The sequence below is a fragment of the Talpa occidentalis genome, unplaced genomic scaffold, assembly GCF_014898055.3.
Source record: "Talpa occidentalis isolate TD23 unplaced genomic scaffold, MPIMG_talOcc4v2.1 talOcc4.5, whole genome shotgun sequence".
NCBI lineage: Eukaryota > Metazoa > Chordata > Mammalia > Eulipotyphla > Talpidae > Talpa > Talpa occidentalis.
Genome location: NW_023604861.1, coordinates 44,886,972 through 44,901,127, shown reverse-complemented (window position 1 = coordinate 44,901,127; position 14,156 = coordinate 44,886,972). Strand labels below are relative to the sequence as shown.

Below are 14,156 nucleotides of genomic sequence, written 5' to 3'. Positions count from 1 at the left end.
CATAGTGAATAATTCTTTCAATCTTATCTAAAACAAAACCATGAGATGTTTTATAATTCAGAATGTTATTAAACTGTTAGAACCAAAATATAATCATTTAAATCAGAGTTTACTCTTACTGCATTTGTCTCCTACATCCACTGAGTGATGCGTGATCACAGACTCTTGAGCTGAACTTCATGGAGTCGGTTTTGGTGGCACTTGGTTTCTTTATCCCTAGTATTTTCCTGGTATAATTGTTGCTATTTCAATTACCCATTTGGAACTTTTGAATCTAAGAACTTTTTTCTTTTTGTAACAGAAACGACATAAGGCAGACAATGCCGTTAACAAAAAGAAAACGATAGGTAAGAAACAAGACTGAATGATTTTTCCATTATAAAACCTAAGATTACCAACATTAAGGAATTCTAATTAGGTTATTAATGGTACTGAATTAGCTGGGAGCAAATGACCAATAAAATACTTGAAAGAAATTCATAAAATGACAAATTCAAATCTAAAATATGAGGCCTGGCAATTGAAAGAATTTGTGTATTTTAGAATGTAGCAAAGGCATTAATTTTTGGGAGCTAGACATAAAAAGTTGAAGCATTTACATCCTTGGTTTATAATTGCTCCCTACCTCAACCTACTTTTTTATTGTATTTGATTTCTAGAACATTAGCTCTGCATTGTGAGTTTTTATTTTTATTTATTTATGTATTTATTTCTTATTAGTAATTCTTGTAATAGCAGAGTGATTGATTTTTTTCCTTCTGGGCTAAATATCAATGGATTTGGTTTATATGCATAGATATACACACTTATGTGTATGTAGCATATATATGTGACATATGTGTGTAGTTTAGGGCTCCATTTTGTGTCTAAGGGTTGGTTATATTGGAATCAATAAGTGGATTTAAAAGATTTGGGAAGCTTATTTTGATTATTACTAATATTAATGGTACCTTTTTTTTTTCTTTTTCAGTGTTAAGAAATGGTATGTGGCAGACCATTATGTGGAAAGAGGTAAAAACTAATTTTGAGGATATGCCAAAAAGTATGGTTTGCAGACTTGTAATTAATTGCTATTAAGTTTTTGTTATGACATAGATCACCTCCATTTTATGCCAGTTTTAGATTGTGGCATTTTCTCATGAGGTTTACTTAGAAATGATGCCTGCTTTTTTGTTCTCCACCTTTTCTACGTGGTGTTCACTGTGTTAGTTCTGAATTGTGCAATTTGTTGCTCCTGATATATATTTCTGAAATCTCAAAGCATTTTCTAGTTTCTAAATACATGTAAGAGACATTTTCCCCTGGTCTTCTGTTATTAACCTAAATTAAATTCTTAAAAGTTTTATTTTGCCATTTTTGAGAGTCTCACTTCTAATATTTTAAGTGGAAAGTCTTGCCTTTATGAGTAAATGTAAAATGATAGAAACCATCCTACTTTATTTCCAAGGCAGGAGTGGTTGAGTATGACCAATAGCTGCCTTTTACTTTACAATAGCCAGAAGGATTTATCCCCACAGCCCTGGAAGTATGAGGCTTGAAGGGTTTTAGAATGCTTTTTATCATGATGAATAGAAAATTCATAAGAAATACATTATGACATATGGGATTTTTTAAAGTCATTTACTCTTTTGTCTTTCTCTATTTCATTGACCTATTATTAAATAGTTTAAAACCATTATCCCAAATAAGCATTATCCCATGTGAGCACTAAAACTGCAATCTGAAATGCTGCAACTCAAGTCAGCAATCCCCTGGCTGTGACTGCATAAAGCTGGTGTATGCTAAGAAGTGTGTCTTGTGTGGATCAGACAGCTGCAGCTGACTTTGAAGAGGACCTTTGCACTTACTTTTCATAATTCAGAGCCTTGAGAAAGCCTCTGAAGCTACAGCAGATTCATGGATCTGAAGGGGCCTCTTTTCCACCTGAACAATTCTCACTCTAGGCCTCTTTTCCACCTGAACAATTCTCACTTAGGGGAAAGCTGTGCCTGAGAACAAATATAAAGCTATTTTCAAACAAAATTCCATGTACTTGAAAGTTCTAAGTGCTTTATCACAGGGATATAATATTTCTTTATTTAGATAAGAAAGATAGGAGAAAGCCACCATTTTTCTTGTCCTCCCACTTTGAATTTAAAAAAAAAATCCAGACTTTTTTCTTTGGAAAACATGACTAGTTTTTTTTTTTTAGTCTTCTTTAAGCAATTGCCTCTGAGATTTTATATGTAATTAAACCATTCACATAACATTTCAATTTTCCTAAGTATCCCTTGCTTTTGTACTAAGGGCTTTTAAAATAGCTTTGTAAAATAGCTTTTTCTTTAATTTCTCTTTATTATAGAATATATTTTATTTTTTTAAAGATTTATTTATTTATTCATACAAGAACTGGGGTACAGGCTGGAGGTGCGGAGGTGAGAGAATTCACCATAGGCAGAGTGGGGAACAGAACAGGCAGATTGAAACACTGCTGAGGGTAGCAGCGGGCGAGACAGGAGAGGTCTGCAGTGCCATATGGGTTGATCCCTGGCTGGCTGGGTGTCGAACTCGTGCTGCAGAGGCTGAGGATTGCTTTACAGTGCTGTGTTTAACCCCTTTCACCACCAAGGAGGCCCTATTATAGAATATACTTTAATTATATCCCTTTCTTTTGATTTTAAATTGGATGCTAATTTAAAATGTACAATGATTCTGGAATTTAATTTTTACCATCCTTCATGGTGCTATCCAGATTGCTTAGACCTCCCCATAATTTGATAAGTGATTCAAAGCACCAGTAGGACACCTTTTAATCAAACCTTTTTTTCTAACAGAAAATTAAATAGCCACCTGCCCGAACCATTCTCCAAGCTTGTGAGATCCAGTAACTGCTTTTCACAAGGATGACATCATCTGAAATTTTTTGAAACCATTTTGTATTGAAATAACTTTGCACTATAACAAAGTTTCAGGTGTGCATCGTTAAAAATCAACATGGGTTAGGACAGTAAATAGAAACCACAATATTCATTTTGAAATTATTTTGAAATTTTTGTGCTGTCAGGAGCTCTACCATCCTTGACCCTTCCCCTCATAATGCCCATTCAGTTACACACTAGCACTCTACACAGGCCTGTTTCCTGTGGTACATGTATGTACCTCCTCACACCCCCAAGGGTAGTGTTAGTGGTAGTATTTCCCCATTTCATAAGTGAGGACATTGGAGCTAAAGAAGCTGGAGAGTTTTCCAGGATTCCAGAGCTCATGTGTGTCTCTGAATCTTGGATTTGAACCAAGACCTTCCCAGTTTGAAAGCTCATGTTCTGCCCAACCTGACTCTTCTGTGATCTTGTTTTCAAGTTTTTATAGACCCTTGCTTGTGGTGCTCATTGTCTGCAGACTAGGGTCTGTTGCCTTGTCTTGGGCGCTTTTGTCTAGTGAAGTCTGTTTCCCAGGGTGAACTCTGAAATAGACCATGATTCCTTTTTCTGGCAAAAGGTGAATTTAGAATTTCATTTTTGTCAGCCAATTGGCAGTATTGCTCGGTTTTGAATACTGACTCTCCGTGAACTTGGTTAAATTATTTCATATGTATAATGGAGAAAATTTGTGTTTATTAACTCTATTGAGTCTCACAAAACCCCATGAAATATGTTCCCTACTTTATCTCATCACAGAGGTGAGAAAGTTCTGTCACTTGCTCATGATTATAGAGTGACGACGAAGTCCAGGAAGAGATTTGCATCTCATTGTTCAGTCTGACTTCAAAGCCAGACCTTACTCACTGTTTTGTACAGCATACAGCCATGGCCATGTGCTAGGATTTGAAAATGGATGAATAATCATAAAGAAATGAGACCTTGATAGTTGTTCTGACTCATCTTTTTTCTTTCTTTTTTTTTTTTTCTTCATTTGTCATTATTGCAAGAAGGCAGTATTACCCCTTGTCTGGAATGAGACATTTCCTTTTTGTTCTTGTCAAGGAAAATAATTTAGGCCTCTCTGTGTTAAACTTCACAGCTTAGTTAGGTAGTAATTTTTCCATCAGCTATTTAAACACTTGATCACTATACTTTTTTTCTCTCATCCTTCCTCTCTCCATGACCCTGGCTTCCTAGGTGACCGTGGGGGACATTGTGAAGGTCGTCAACGGACAGTATCTTCCAGCAGACATGGTCCTGCTCTCCTCCAGGTCAGGTGTGCTAATGGGCACATTAAAAAAAAGTGTTACGAACAATAAAATACTAAGTGGTGAATGCAGAAATCTCAAGCCATCTCCCCCTCCCCCATGGTGTTGCCACTGTCCTTGTCTCTAACCTATTTGTCCATCACTTGTCATTTGCCTTTTCCTGCTTTAACTGCTAGTTTTCTCTCTTCCATCATTCCTTTGAACTTTTTTTCTGAGCTCTTTTATGTTTATTTAATTTATTTTACTCTGGTAGATATTCCTGCTATTTCTCATTTAATGGGAAACATTCAACAGCAGACGGGGGCCTTGCTCAGTAATGCCCAGGTTGCAGCACATCTGAGATTTCAAAACTCATTCCCTGTGGGGTCCACCAGCTGTCTTTCCTGCAGAACAATGCCTCCCTTTACTAGCTGTTCAGAAAGCCACAGCATTTTCTCAGCCTAGCCATGACCTGCAGATGTAAAGTTTGTTTTGAGAGACTGATGGTTTGATGCAGATGGTGTGCCTCTTTGTCCACATTTTGCACCTTTCTGCCCCAGTATCTTTGGCACGTTTTCCAACAGTTTTGTGCTGGAACAGTATCATCACTAAGTGGCATAGATAATGGCCAATGCATCATTAGTTTCCCTTTGGCTTGATGCATAAAAGTAAATATCAAAGAAGGAAAGTCAACATTAAGGCAAGAATAAACTTCTAGTCTTATGTTCAAGGTTAAATTATATAAGGGGGTAAACCTTTCTATATTTATATGTTATTAGGAATCATAAATGCTCACACAGTTTGCATTTTCTTTGATTATAGACAGAGTTTCATTTATTGTATTCAATCACTCCTTAGATTTTTAAGCCTTAACCTGAATTTTTTCTGTTTCAGATAAAAGGTTTAAAAATAGGACCCCGGGCCTACTGAGGGGAAAAAGTACTATATGTCAGGCCAGGATTCAGTTTTGATTTGTAACAGAGAACTTTTAGAAATAGTAAAACATTAATTGCTTGATAGATGTGATTTTACTGTGAGATTGCTTGTTTAAACTGAACCTCTATGTTCAGGATGCCCACTAGTGTTTAAGAATGTTCTTGTATGCAGGCTTGCTGCATACATTATCCCATTTAACCTTACTGTCACCTCTTGAGAGTCTTACTTTATACTTCATGAAAACTATGACACAGATTAAGCAACTTGCCAAGGCCGTGTAACCAATAAATGTAGCACTAGGAAGTTTTAGCTTAGTTGGTTCTCTTAACCACTAATTGTCTACCTAAACCTGCAGATTAGAAGTAGGAATATATTGCCTATGCTTATTTTTATTCTTTGAGTTTTCTGTCCCTAAAATTCAGTTGAAGAGTTGCTCATTGACGTAGTAAATGGTCCAGGAAAGAAAAGTCTTGCCACGTCTCTGCCTTGATTCCTCAACTCCTCTGGCTACTGTTTTGTTCAGAGATGTGTTTGTCCTTTGGTCAGGAGCAGACTTGGCCTTAGACTTTGGGGTCACCCAAAAACAATAGTCTTAACTGGTACATCATGTGTTTCTATAACACACTCTTCTCATTCATTCTCAGTTAACTTACCTAATTGAGGTCAGGCAGACATGATAGGGTGCCTAAAGGACAAATAACCTGGCAAACAATTTTGTGTTTCTGTTGAGCCTCAAAGATGAGTGTTTGTATTTCTACTCAATTCCTACTATTAACATGGTTGTTTATAGCATAGTTTTGAAGGGCTGATTAGCAGATACAGTTTCCATAGTCAAGACATTCTAAACTATTTATTTATTGGAGGACACCTTACTAAACTGTCTTTTTTTTCTCTCTTAGTGAACCTCAGGCAATGTGCTATGTTGAAACAGCTAATCTAGATGGGGAGACAAATCTTAAAATACGGCAGGTAAAATCGCCTTTTACAACTGGTGGTTATAGAGGCCCGACTTACGAATATGATTCCCAACATGTACCAGTCTCTGCTTTCACTAAAGGAAAATATACTCTTTGAGGGTTATTCCTTAACCCTTATAGAATGTATGGGAAGAAAAGATCTTTTATTAGGAAGGACACTCCTTGAAAGTGAGAGCAAGGTTTGAAGTAGGCTCGTCGAGGTATTGGTCTTGAAGGATATCATGTCATAATTTATATCTTACCAATTCTATGTCTGTCAGTGCAGGTAAGGAGATTCTCGAGGGGGAATCAAAAGGGGAAAGGACTGCATCTGTAATGGAGAGATGTAGTTGATAAACCCTAGGTCCCTTACTGTTACGTTATTGTTTTTGGTTTTTTTTTAAAGATTTATTTATTTATTTATTCAAGCACTGGGTACAGTCAGAAGCGCGGGAGGGTGAGAGAATTCACCAGAGCCAGAGTGGGGAGCAGAGCAGGCAGAAGGACCGAAGTTCACTGCTGAGGGGAGCAGCGGGCGGCAGGAGAGGTCTGCGTGCCATGCGGGACCCTCCTCCGGTGGCCGGGGAGCAGCTGGGGATTGAACTGGCGCTGCAGAGGCTGCGGGCAGCTTCGCAACCCAGCACTCAACCACTGTGCCACTGGGGAGGCCCCTGTTACGTTATTGTTTTAACTGTCTTCTAATTCTAGAGTGTGTAGTACATTAGATATAAATTTAGCATTCTTTAAAAAAAGCTATTCTTAGATATTTTTAACTCTACAGTGAAAAATAGTCTTTAACATAATAAAAGATGAAGATTAAATTTTGACATTTAAATTTTCTGCTGCATAAAGTTAAATTTGATAAGTCTGTCTTCATATCTTTCTTTTTTAAGGATATTTGATACTTTCATTTTAAACAAGAGTCACTGAATGTGAGATATCCTATTAAAAGGATATGGTACTCTATTTTTATGACCAGTGTTAGAATATCTAAGAGAATATGCTTTCTTGAAGGTGTTTGAGTTTGTTAATTGTTAGTGAAACATGGATGTTTCTAGCACAGTGTTTGAATCTTAACTTTCTGCTTCCTTGAAGTTTTTGGAAAGTTTGCATTATGTTGCTGTGGCAAAAGCTGCCTGTAAAGTTTGTTTTGAGAGACTGATGGTTTGATTTGTTGTTATTCTATTTTAGTTGATTTGTTATTTACTTTTTATTATAATGAGGATACTGAATGTTGTCCCTAAACCTGGAAGATTGTGTTCAATTTCCTCTTTGGTTTAACATTTTAGGGTTTGAGTCACACTGCTGAAATGCAAACAAGGGAAGTGCTGATGAAGTTATCTGGAACTATAGCATGTGAAGGGCCCAACCGTCATCTCTATGACTTCACAGGAAACTTGAACTTAGATGGGAAAAGGTATCACTTTCCCTTTTCTTAGTGTTTTTATTCTGTTTTTTTTTAAGCGCCTAAGAATTATTGGAGCATGTTTTAGGATTTCATAATAGCTTAAAGTAGTGAGATTTCTTCATAGACTCAGCTTTTCTTTATTCACTGCGTCAATCATTTTTAAATTTCCCTTAAATTTAAGGAAATAACTGATTTTTGTCCAGAAATGATTTTTGTCAAGAACCTCTCCATTGAGGTTCACAGCACTGGCCTGTGTATGTGTGTGTGTGTGTGTGTGTGTGTGTGTGTGTGTTTGTGTGTGTGTGTGTGTATTACCCTCTAATGAAACGTGGTTTTGGCTAAATAAGTTGTTCAGAAAAGCAGAAGGGATGTGTCTAAAAGCTAATAAACTTATTAGAGAAATGTCCATCTTTTTGCTGGTATTCTTCCTTAGTAGTACTGTTTTTGCTTCTAGAAAGTTGAATGAAATGAACAGCAATTACTCTGTCTTTAGGATATTCACCAGCCTGTTGTCTCTATCTGTTGTCTCTGTCCTCTTGGCATTTGTTTTATCAAGAGTCATCTTTTTGGTTATTATGTGTTGGGTTGCAGTTTCTATCTTCTGCCCATGTCTATCTGCATGCTTCTTACCAATGCTTCCCACCTTTGTGTTTTGAATGGACCCAAAACAGTTACAAAAAGTAATGTGACTACTTTCTTGGTTTTCATGTAGTATTCAGAGCCCAGAGCCAGCCTGTGGACTCCCCATTTCAAATTTCTAAATTATCTTTCAGGCTTTTATTTAATCATGATGTCATTATTGAAAATGTGATATTAGAGCTTTTTTCCCCCTTATAAATAGTCTGTAAAATAAACTGGGTTTCCCAAATGAAGAAGCTTTCACTTATTTTAGCAATTTTTTGGGGGGTGTTGAGTTTTTATAACCAGGTTATAAAAGATACAATTCCCCCTAACATTTTATAGGAGAAAACACACCTTTATTTTTCTATAGTGATAAATGATTAAGATAAATCTTTCATGTGTGTGGGTTAAGCCAATAGTAACTTTTATTGCCCCTGTTTCTCAACGAAATGGTTCAAATTTGACTAAAGCAAACATTTGCTATATTGTGGGTTTATGTTTAAGGGGAAAGCTTAAACTTATTTTTCAGACTTTCATTAAACATAAATGTTGTTTCTTATTTTTAGCCCTGTTTCCCTTGGGCCTGACCAGATCTTATTAAGAGGTACACAGCTTAGGAATACTCAGTGGGTCTTTGGCATAGTTGTTTATACTGGACACGACACCAAACTCATGCAGGTAAAACATTTCTATCCTGAAAACAATTCTGATTTTAGTCTTTTTTTTTTCTGTTTTATGGAGTAGAGTGCTTAGGAAGCTCAACTTTGTCTATGAACCTATATTTTGCTTCTTAGATAGTTTCTTCTAGATTTCTATTATTGTCTGAGATATTTGTTACCTCATGCCTAAAATATCAGTGGTCTTTGTTTTCCATACTAGAGGAATATCAGTTCGAGCCTACTTATCCTTTATACTCAAAGGGGGGATTATTCTAATTTCGTTATTTCTCTCTACTTCTCTTCCTAAGATGTAGTTAGCATCTTACAGTCAATTGTCTTATTTCACTGAATTATAGACAATTTAAAATCAATTATTTTGACCTAAAATGTTTTTTCTTCACAGACCAGTGAAAAGATATTAAGCTAAAATGATTTTGTTCTTTCTTCCTGTTAATGTTAAAAAAAAACCTATCTGCTTATTCACATTCCACTTAAAATAACAGCCAAATTATATTATGACATATTTTGTCATGCAGCTCTTGAAGTGCTGCATATATCAGTTTTCCTGTGTGCCATTTCTTACATTTCTTTGGTCACTCACTTGACATCTTATTTTGATAATGGTCACTGTTAATGAGAATTGGCTTTTCAACTTGTTTGTCCTTATGTATTACTTCTAAATACGTATTTGGTTGTATTTCTTAATTAAAAGTATTTTATGATCACGCCAAGTGTTGTGTTAGCTCACATGGATATACTAGTGAAAGGCCCAGCCTTGTCTTCAGAGAGACATGGGGGCTAAGGACTAGTAAGGAGTCACTGATTTGTAATATGTGTTATCACAAAGTACCATAGTTCTGTATGGATGGATCAACCAATCCAGTTGGGGGATGTCAGTTGACTAGATACTAAGAATGATACTAAGAAGTGTAATTTAGATGTAGGGTTGCAGAAGGGAGGCTATTGTATTGTTCCACTTTTTGAGGTCAAGTGATCTAGGAGGAGAGAATTAAATATTTATTAGAACAAATGAAGGCACAGATTCTAACATCTACAGCAACTCTGTAATACAGTGCAGGCAGGGGAGGGAAGAGGGAAGATTGCAGGGTTGAGAGAGTCATCGGAGTCAAAGAAGACTGTTGGAGTTGCTGAGTGACAGAATGATCAGTGTGTTGGGTCTTTGTTTTGAGTTTTGGGGTGGAGTATTTGTAGAGTAGAGACCTGAGAGTTAACCATGGAAGTAGGAAGCCAAAAGGTAGAATTGGTGGATGCCATTTGACATTTGGAAGTAAAGAACTGAGAGATTACCTTTGATGGGTTGTGCTCTGATTCTGAAGGTAGGCTCATGGCGTGACTGGGAAAGAGATGGATGCCAGAAAACTATTGCTCAAATCTCGAGGGAGTGACTGAGAGGTTGGTTAGTGGACATTCTAAGGGAAGAGGCAGAAAGTAGTGTAGCCAAATAGCATGAATTTTACAAGTGGGTTTTAAAACATGATATTTGAGGAATAAAGTGGCAGAAGTATTTTCAGGTCCTGCATATACATTCAGTACCACTGACTTCAGGTCCTGAAGCCCCCTCAAACAGTTGGGTGAGGCAAGAAGCTGGAAGAAGGGTGAGGACTCTGGGAGATTTTGGCCTGGAGTGACAGAGCTGCAGGTATGGTGGAATGTTTGCAGGGGGAGTATGTGTGGGAATCTACCGCAGCCAAAAGTGAATGGTTGGTGAGTACTGACAAGCTGCTCCAGGGCAGATGAAGATTATTCAGCCTATCTGAGATGTGCCTGATGATCCCTCCTGCAGTACTTGTAAATGATCACCCATTTACAAGTACTGATTGGACTGATTACATTTTATTGGTTCTGAGCAGCCTGAGTGTGTAAGCTTCATGTTGATGAATAGTTCGGTTCTACCTAGTAATTGCCTTTTCACTTCCTCCTGTCCAGGGCCAGCAACACAACTTAGCACTTGTGGAGCAGAACAGATCACTTCTATTTTTTATGAAGATGAGACAGAAATCACCAGGAGCTAGCTCAGATTTGGATAGGGCCTCAAGACTAGCTTTCAGATTGTATAAATTCAAGCTGTCTCCAAGATGCCTTGCGCACTGGTTGTGTAGTTAGGGTACAAAACTGTTTTTCTATATTATTCATTGGTAATACAGCTTTTTAGCTAAGGTATAAGCAATAATTAGGCTACACGTAAAAACGAGCCAGACATTTCTTTAGTGAGCAAATGTGCGCTAAGGCAACTCATGAATTCAGCATCCCATAAGCATAGTAGGCACTTTTTCTTGCACTTAAGTGTGATGAACTTCTTTGCATGGCATATTACATGTTGACTGTTTTGAGTATAGAATGATGAAAATCCTCAGAACATCTGTGCTAGGTAGACTTGCTGTGCCTTTAGGATGGAAAAAAACAAGTAAAAATAATAAGCTTTCAAAAGGAATATAACACATGTTGGAAGCCGTGCTGTTTATGTGAAATAATGTTTTTCATCTGTACTTGTGCTGCTTTACCAGAGAGGAACATGATCGCTTTACCTTTCTGTTGTAAAACCTTCACCTTCTCTGTGATGTTCCTTCATTTCATGTGTAGTGTAGTTACATGTTGAAATATTTCAGTGCTGACTGTTTCTATTGATTGATTTAATAGTGATCTCTGTCCCGTCATCATAAAAAAATAGAAGTGATCTGTTCTGCTCCGCAAGTGCCAAGCTGTGGTTGCTGGCCCTGGATTGGGAAAGTGAGAGCACAATTACTAGGTAGCACCAAACTGTTCATCAGTGTAAAGCTTCCACTACAGGCTGCTCAGAACCAATAAAATGTAATCATTCCAATCAGTACTTGTGAATGGGTGAGGACCTGCAGGAGGGATCATCAGGCACATCTCAGATAGGCTGAATAATCTTCATCTGCCCTGGAGCAGCCTGTCAGCACTCACCAACTATTCACTTTTGGCTGCCACAGATTCCCTCCTGCTTACATAAGCACTTAGTGCCCCATGCATTGATCTAAGCAATTAGCATGTATTTAATCTTGTATTTTTCACAATGGCCTAATGAAGAAGATACTCTTATTTTCCCCATTTTCTAGATGAGGAAACTGAGGTACAGTGTCTAAAGTTACCAAAGTGAAATCTAGTAAAGATAAAGGTGAGATTCAAACCCAGGCATTCTGGCTCCCAAGTCTATATTCTAACTAATATTCTACTGACTCTTAAGAGGGAATAAGTGGTGTGAAATATGTTTTCAAAAGCCTGACGTTTTGGGCTATTTCTACACAGACCTCCATTACTTAGAACAAACAATGTTTTCTATGAAATTTGTGGAAGAACTTGTAACACTAGTAGGAACTTAGCATTATATGCTCATCATTGCAAATCAAAATGGGAGTTAAATAGGTGGAGCATGGTTTTCCACTAAGTGTTTGTGTTGAAGCCTGAAGTTTTGGGGTTGTGGCTTTTGTGTTAGATGAGAGATAACTTTTTATAATCCTGTTCACTGGCGAGAATTCAACCATTGAAAAATATCAGATGCCAATAAACTAATGGAGTCATAGAAATTATGTTTATTTTAATTTGTTTTTCTGGCTATGCCTCCAGTGAATGTTAAAAATGGTAAAATCATCATCTTTAATTTTTGAAAGATTGGGGTAAGCATTCTTGGAACCTGCTGGCTCTTGCAATGAGGTCAGAGGTGGTGATGTGTCTCCCCCATTGACCTTCAGATGGTATTTGATTGATGTTAGGTCAGCCTTTACTAATGGATTTCCATTTAGAGTCTAGAGAATTTTTTTTTAAGTCTGTGTAAACACATAATTTAGAGAACTAAAGTGAAAGGGCAAAAACTGTGTACCTTTGACCCTTGAGCAGCTGGGATTTGAATTGCATGCACCCTCTTATATGCAAATTGTCTTGTAAACACAGACTATAAACTTAGGCTGTCAGTCAAGGCAGCATAATTCTGTAAGAGTATTCTCTCAAGGTTTTCTGTAATACTCTTTTCTCTAGGTTACTTTATTATAAGAATATAATACATAAAACAAACAAAATTTGTTTTTATTAACTGTTTATAGTATTGGTAAGGCTTCTGTTCAGTGTAATTAAAGTCATATTCATAGTTTCGGGGGAATCAAAGCTATATGGATTTTTAATTGTGGGGAGAGTTGATGCCCTTGACCCCCATGTTGTTCAAGGGTCAGCTGTATATAGAGGAAAAAGCTCCTGTGTTTAGATACTTAAAGGACTTAGCTTTTCAAAATCACCAGTGAACTAATTCCCCAATTCCCTACCACTATAAAAAGCCTTGGCTATAATTGTTTGGTGATAGAATTCCAGTGACATTGTGATAAAATTCTCTATGGAGTGTAGGAATGAATTGCAACTCATTTTATCTTGATTTTATATTCACTATTTGACTTTATTTATATTGTTATTTTCAGGACATTTTCATCCTACCTCCTTTTATGATTAGATAAATTGAGAATAGTGACAGAAAAGTCCTGACATAAATTTGGCACAAGACACCATTTTTATGGCCAGTTACTGCCTTATAAGCTTCAAAATTACCTGATGTTTGTGAGTAAGAGTTGCTCATGACTCGTGGAAGGAGATCTGCAGGCTAAAGTCCCTGCACTCTCCTCCCCTTGTCCACTTGCTGGCTTCCTGTTTAGTCCAGGCTCAGCTTACCTCCAGGAATGGATTGTTACCATCTGCTGTATTGCTATATTAATTTCCTACTGCTGAAAAACAAATCGCCACTAATTCTTAAAATTTTGCAAAGTTGTTATTGTTCTGTAGGTCAGAAATCTGAAATGGTTCTCACCCACATAAAGGTATTGGCAGGCAGGATTCCTTTCTAGAACACTCTAAGGAGAGTTAGAGGAACATCTGTTTCTTCCTTCTTCCATCCTGGAGGCTCGGCTTAGGTCCCCTCCTGCCATTTTCAGGGCCAGAGTGTTGCATCTCTTTGATCATACTTTTGTATTCACATCTTTATGCAGCAGAGGAAGGATCTCTCCTTTTCCTGTTATTAAGGATACACATGTTTAAACTGGGCCCTCTTAGAGACCAAGATAATCTTAATTTAATCATATCTGAAAAGTTGATTTTGTGGTACAAAGCGATATATTCATGGGATCTAGGTCTTCAGAGGTAGATATCACTGGGGGAGGGCATTTTTTTTGCTCACAACAGCTTCCTTCAGAAGATTAAAAAAATAAATTGATTTCAGGTGCACAGTTGTCTAATGCAAATAGTTCTATTGAGTTTTCCTCTGCAAGGAAAGTCCAGTCCCAGGTTTTCTGACTAATGCAGTGTTCTTTGAATCTGACTTTCATCCATCTTTCTGAACTCATTTCCCAGCACTGGCCTTTGCTCTAGCTGGACTCATTGCCCCACCAGCCATGAGAAATCTGGCCATGCAT

The 14,156-nt window shown here is 37.2% G+C and overlaps 1 protein-coding gene across 3 annotated transcripts in view; it reads left to right on the top strand.

Annotated features, from left to right (window-relative positions):
- The window catches only part of ATP8A2 (ATPase phospholipid transporting 8A2), a 591,448-nt gene that overhangs the window by 123,762 nt on the left and 453,530 nt on the right, over positions 1-14,156 (top strand). For all 3 annotated transcript variants that reach the window (XM_037527049.2, XM_054701459.1, XM_054701458.1), the window contains exons 5-10: positions 302-347; positions 971-1,011; positions 4,098-4,171; positions 5,983-6,052; positions 7,329-7,456; positions 8,635-8,746. In XM_037527049.2, the coding sequence (XP_037382946.1) occupies positions 302-347; positions 971-1,011; positions 4,098-4,171; positions 5,983-6,052; positions 7,329-7,456; positions 8,635-8,746 (471 nt within the window). The remainder of the gene's footprint in view (positions 1-301; positions 348-970; positions 1,012-4,097; positions 4,172-5,982; positions 6,053-7,328; positions 7,457-8,634; positions 8,747-14,156) is intronic.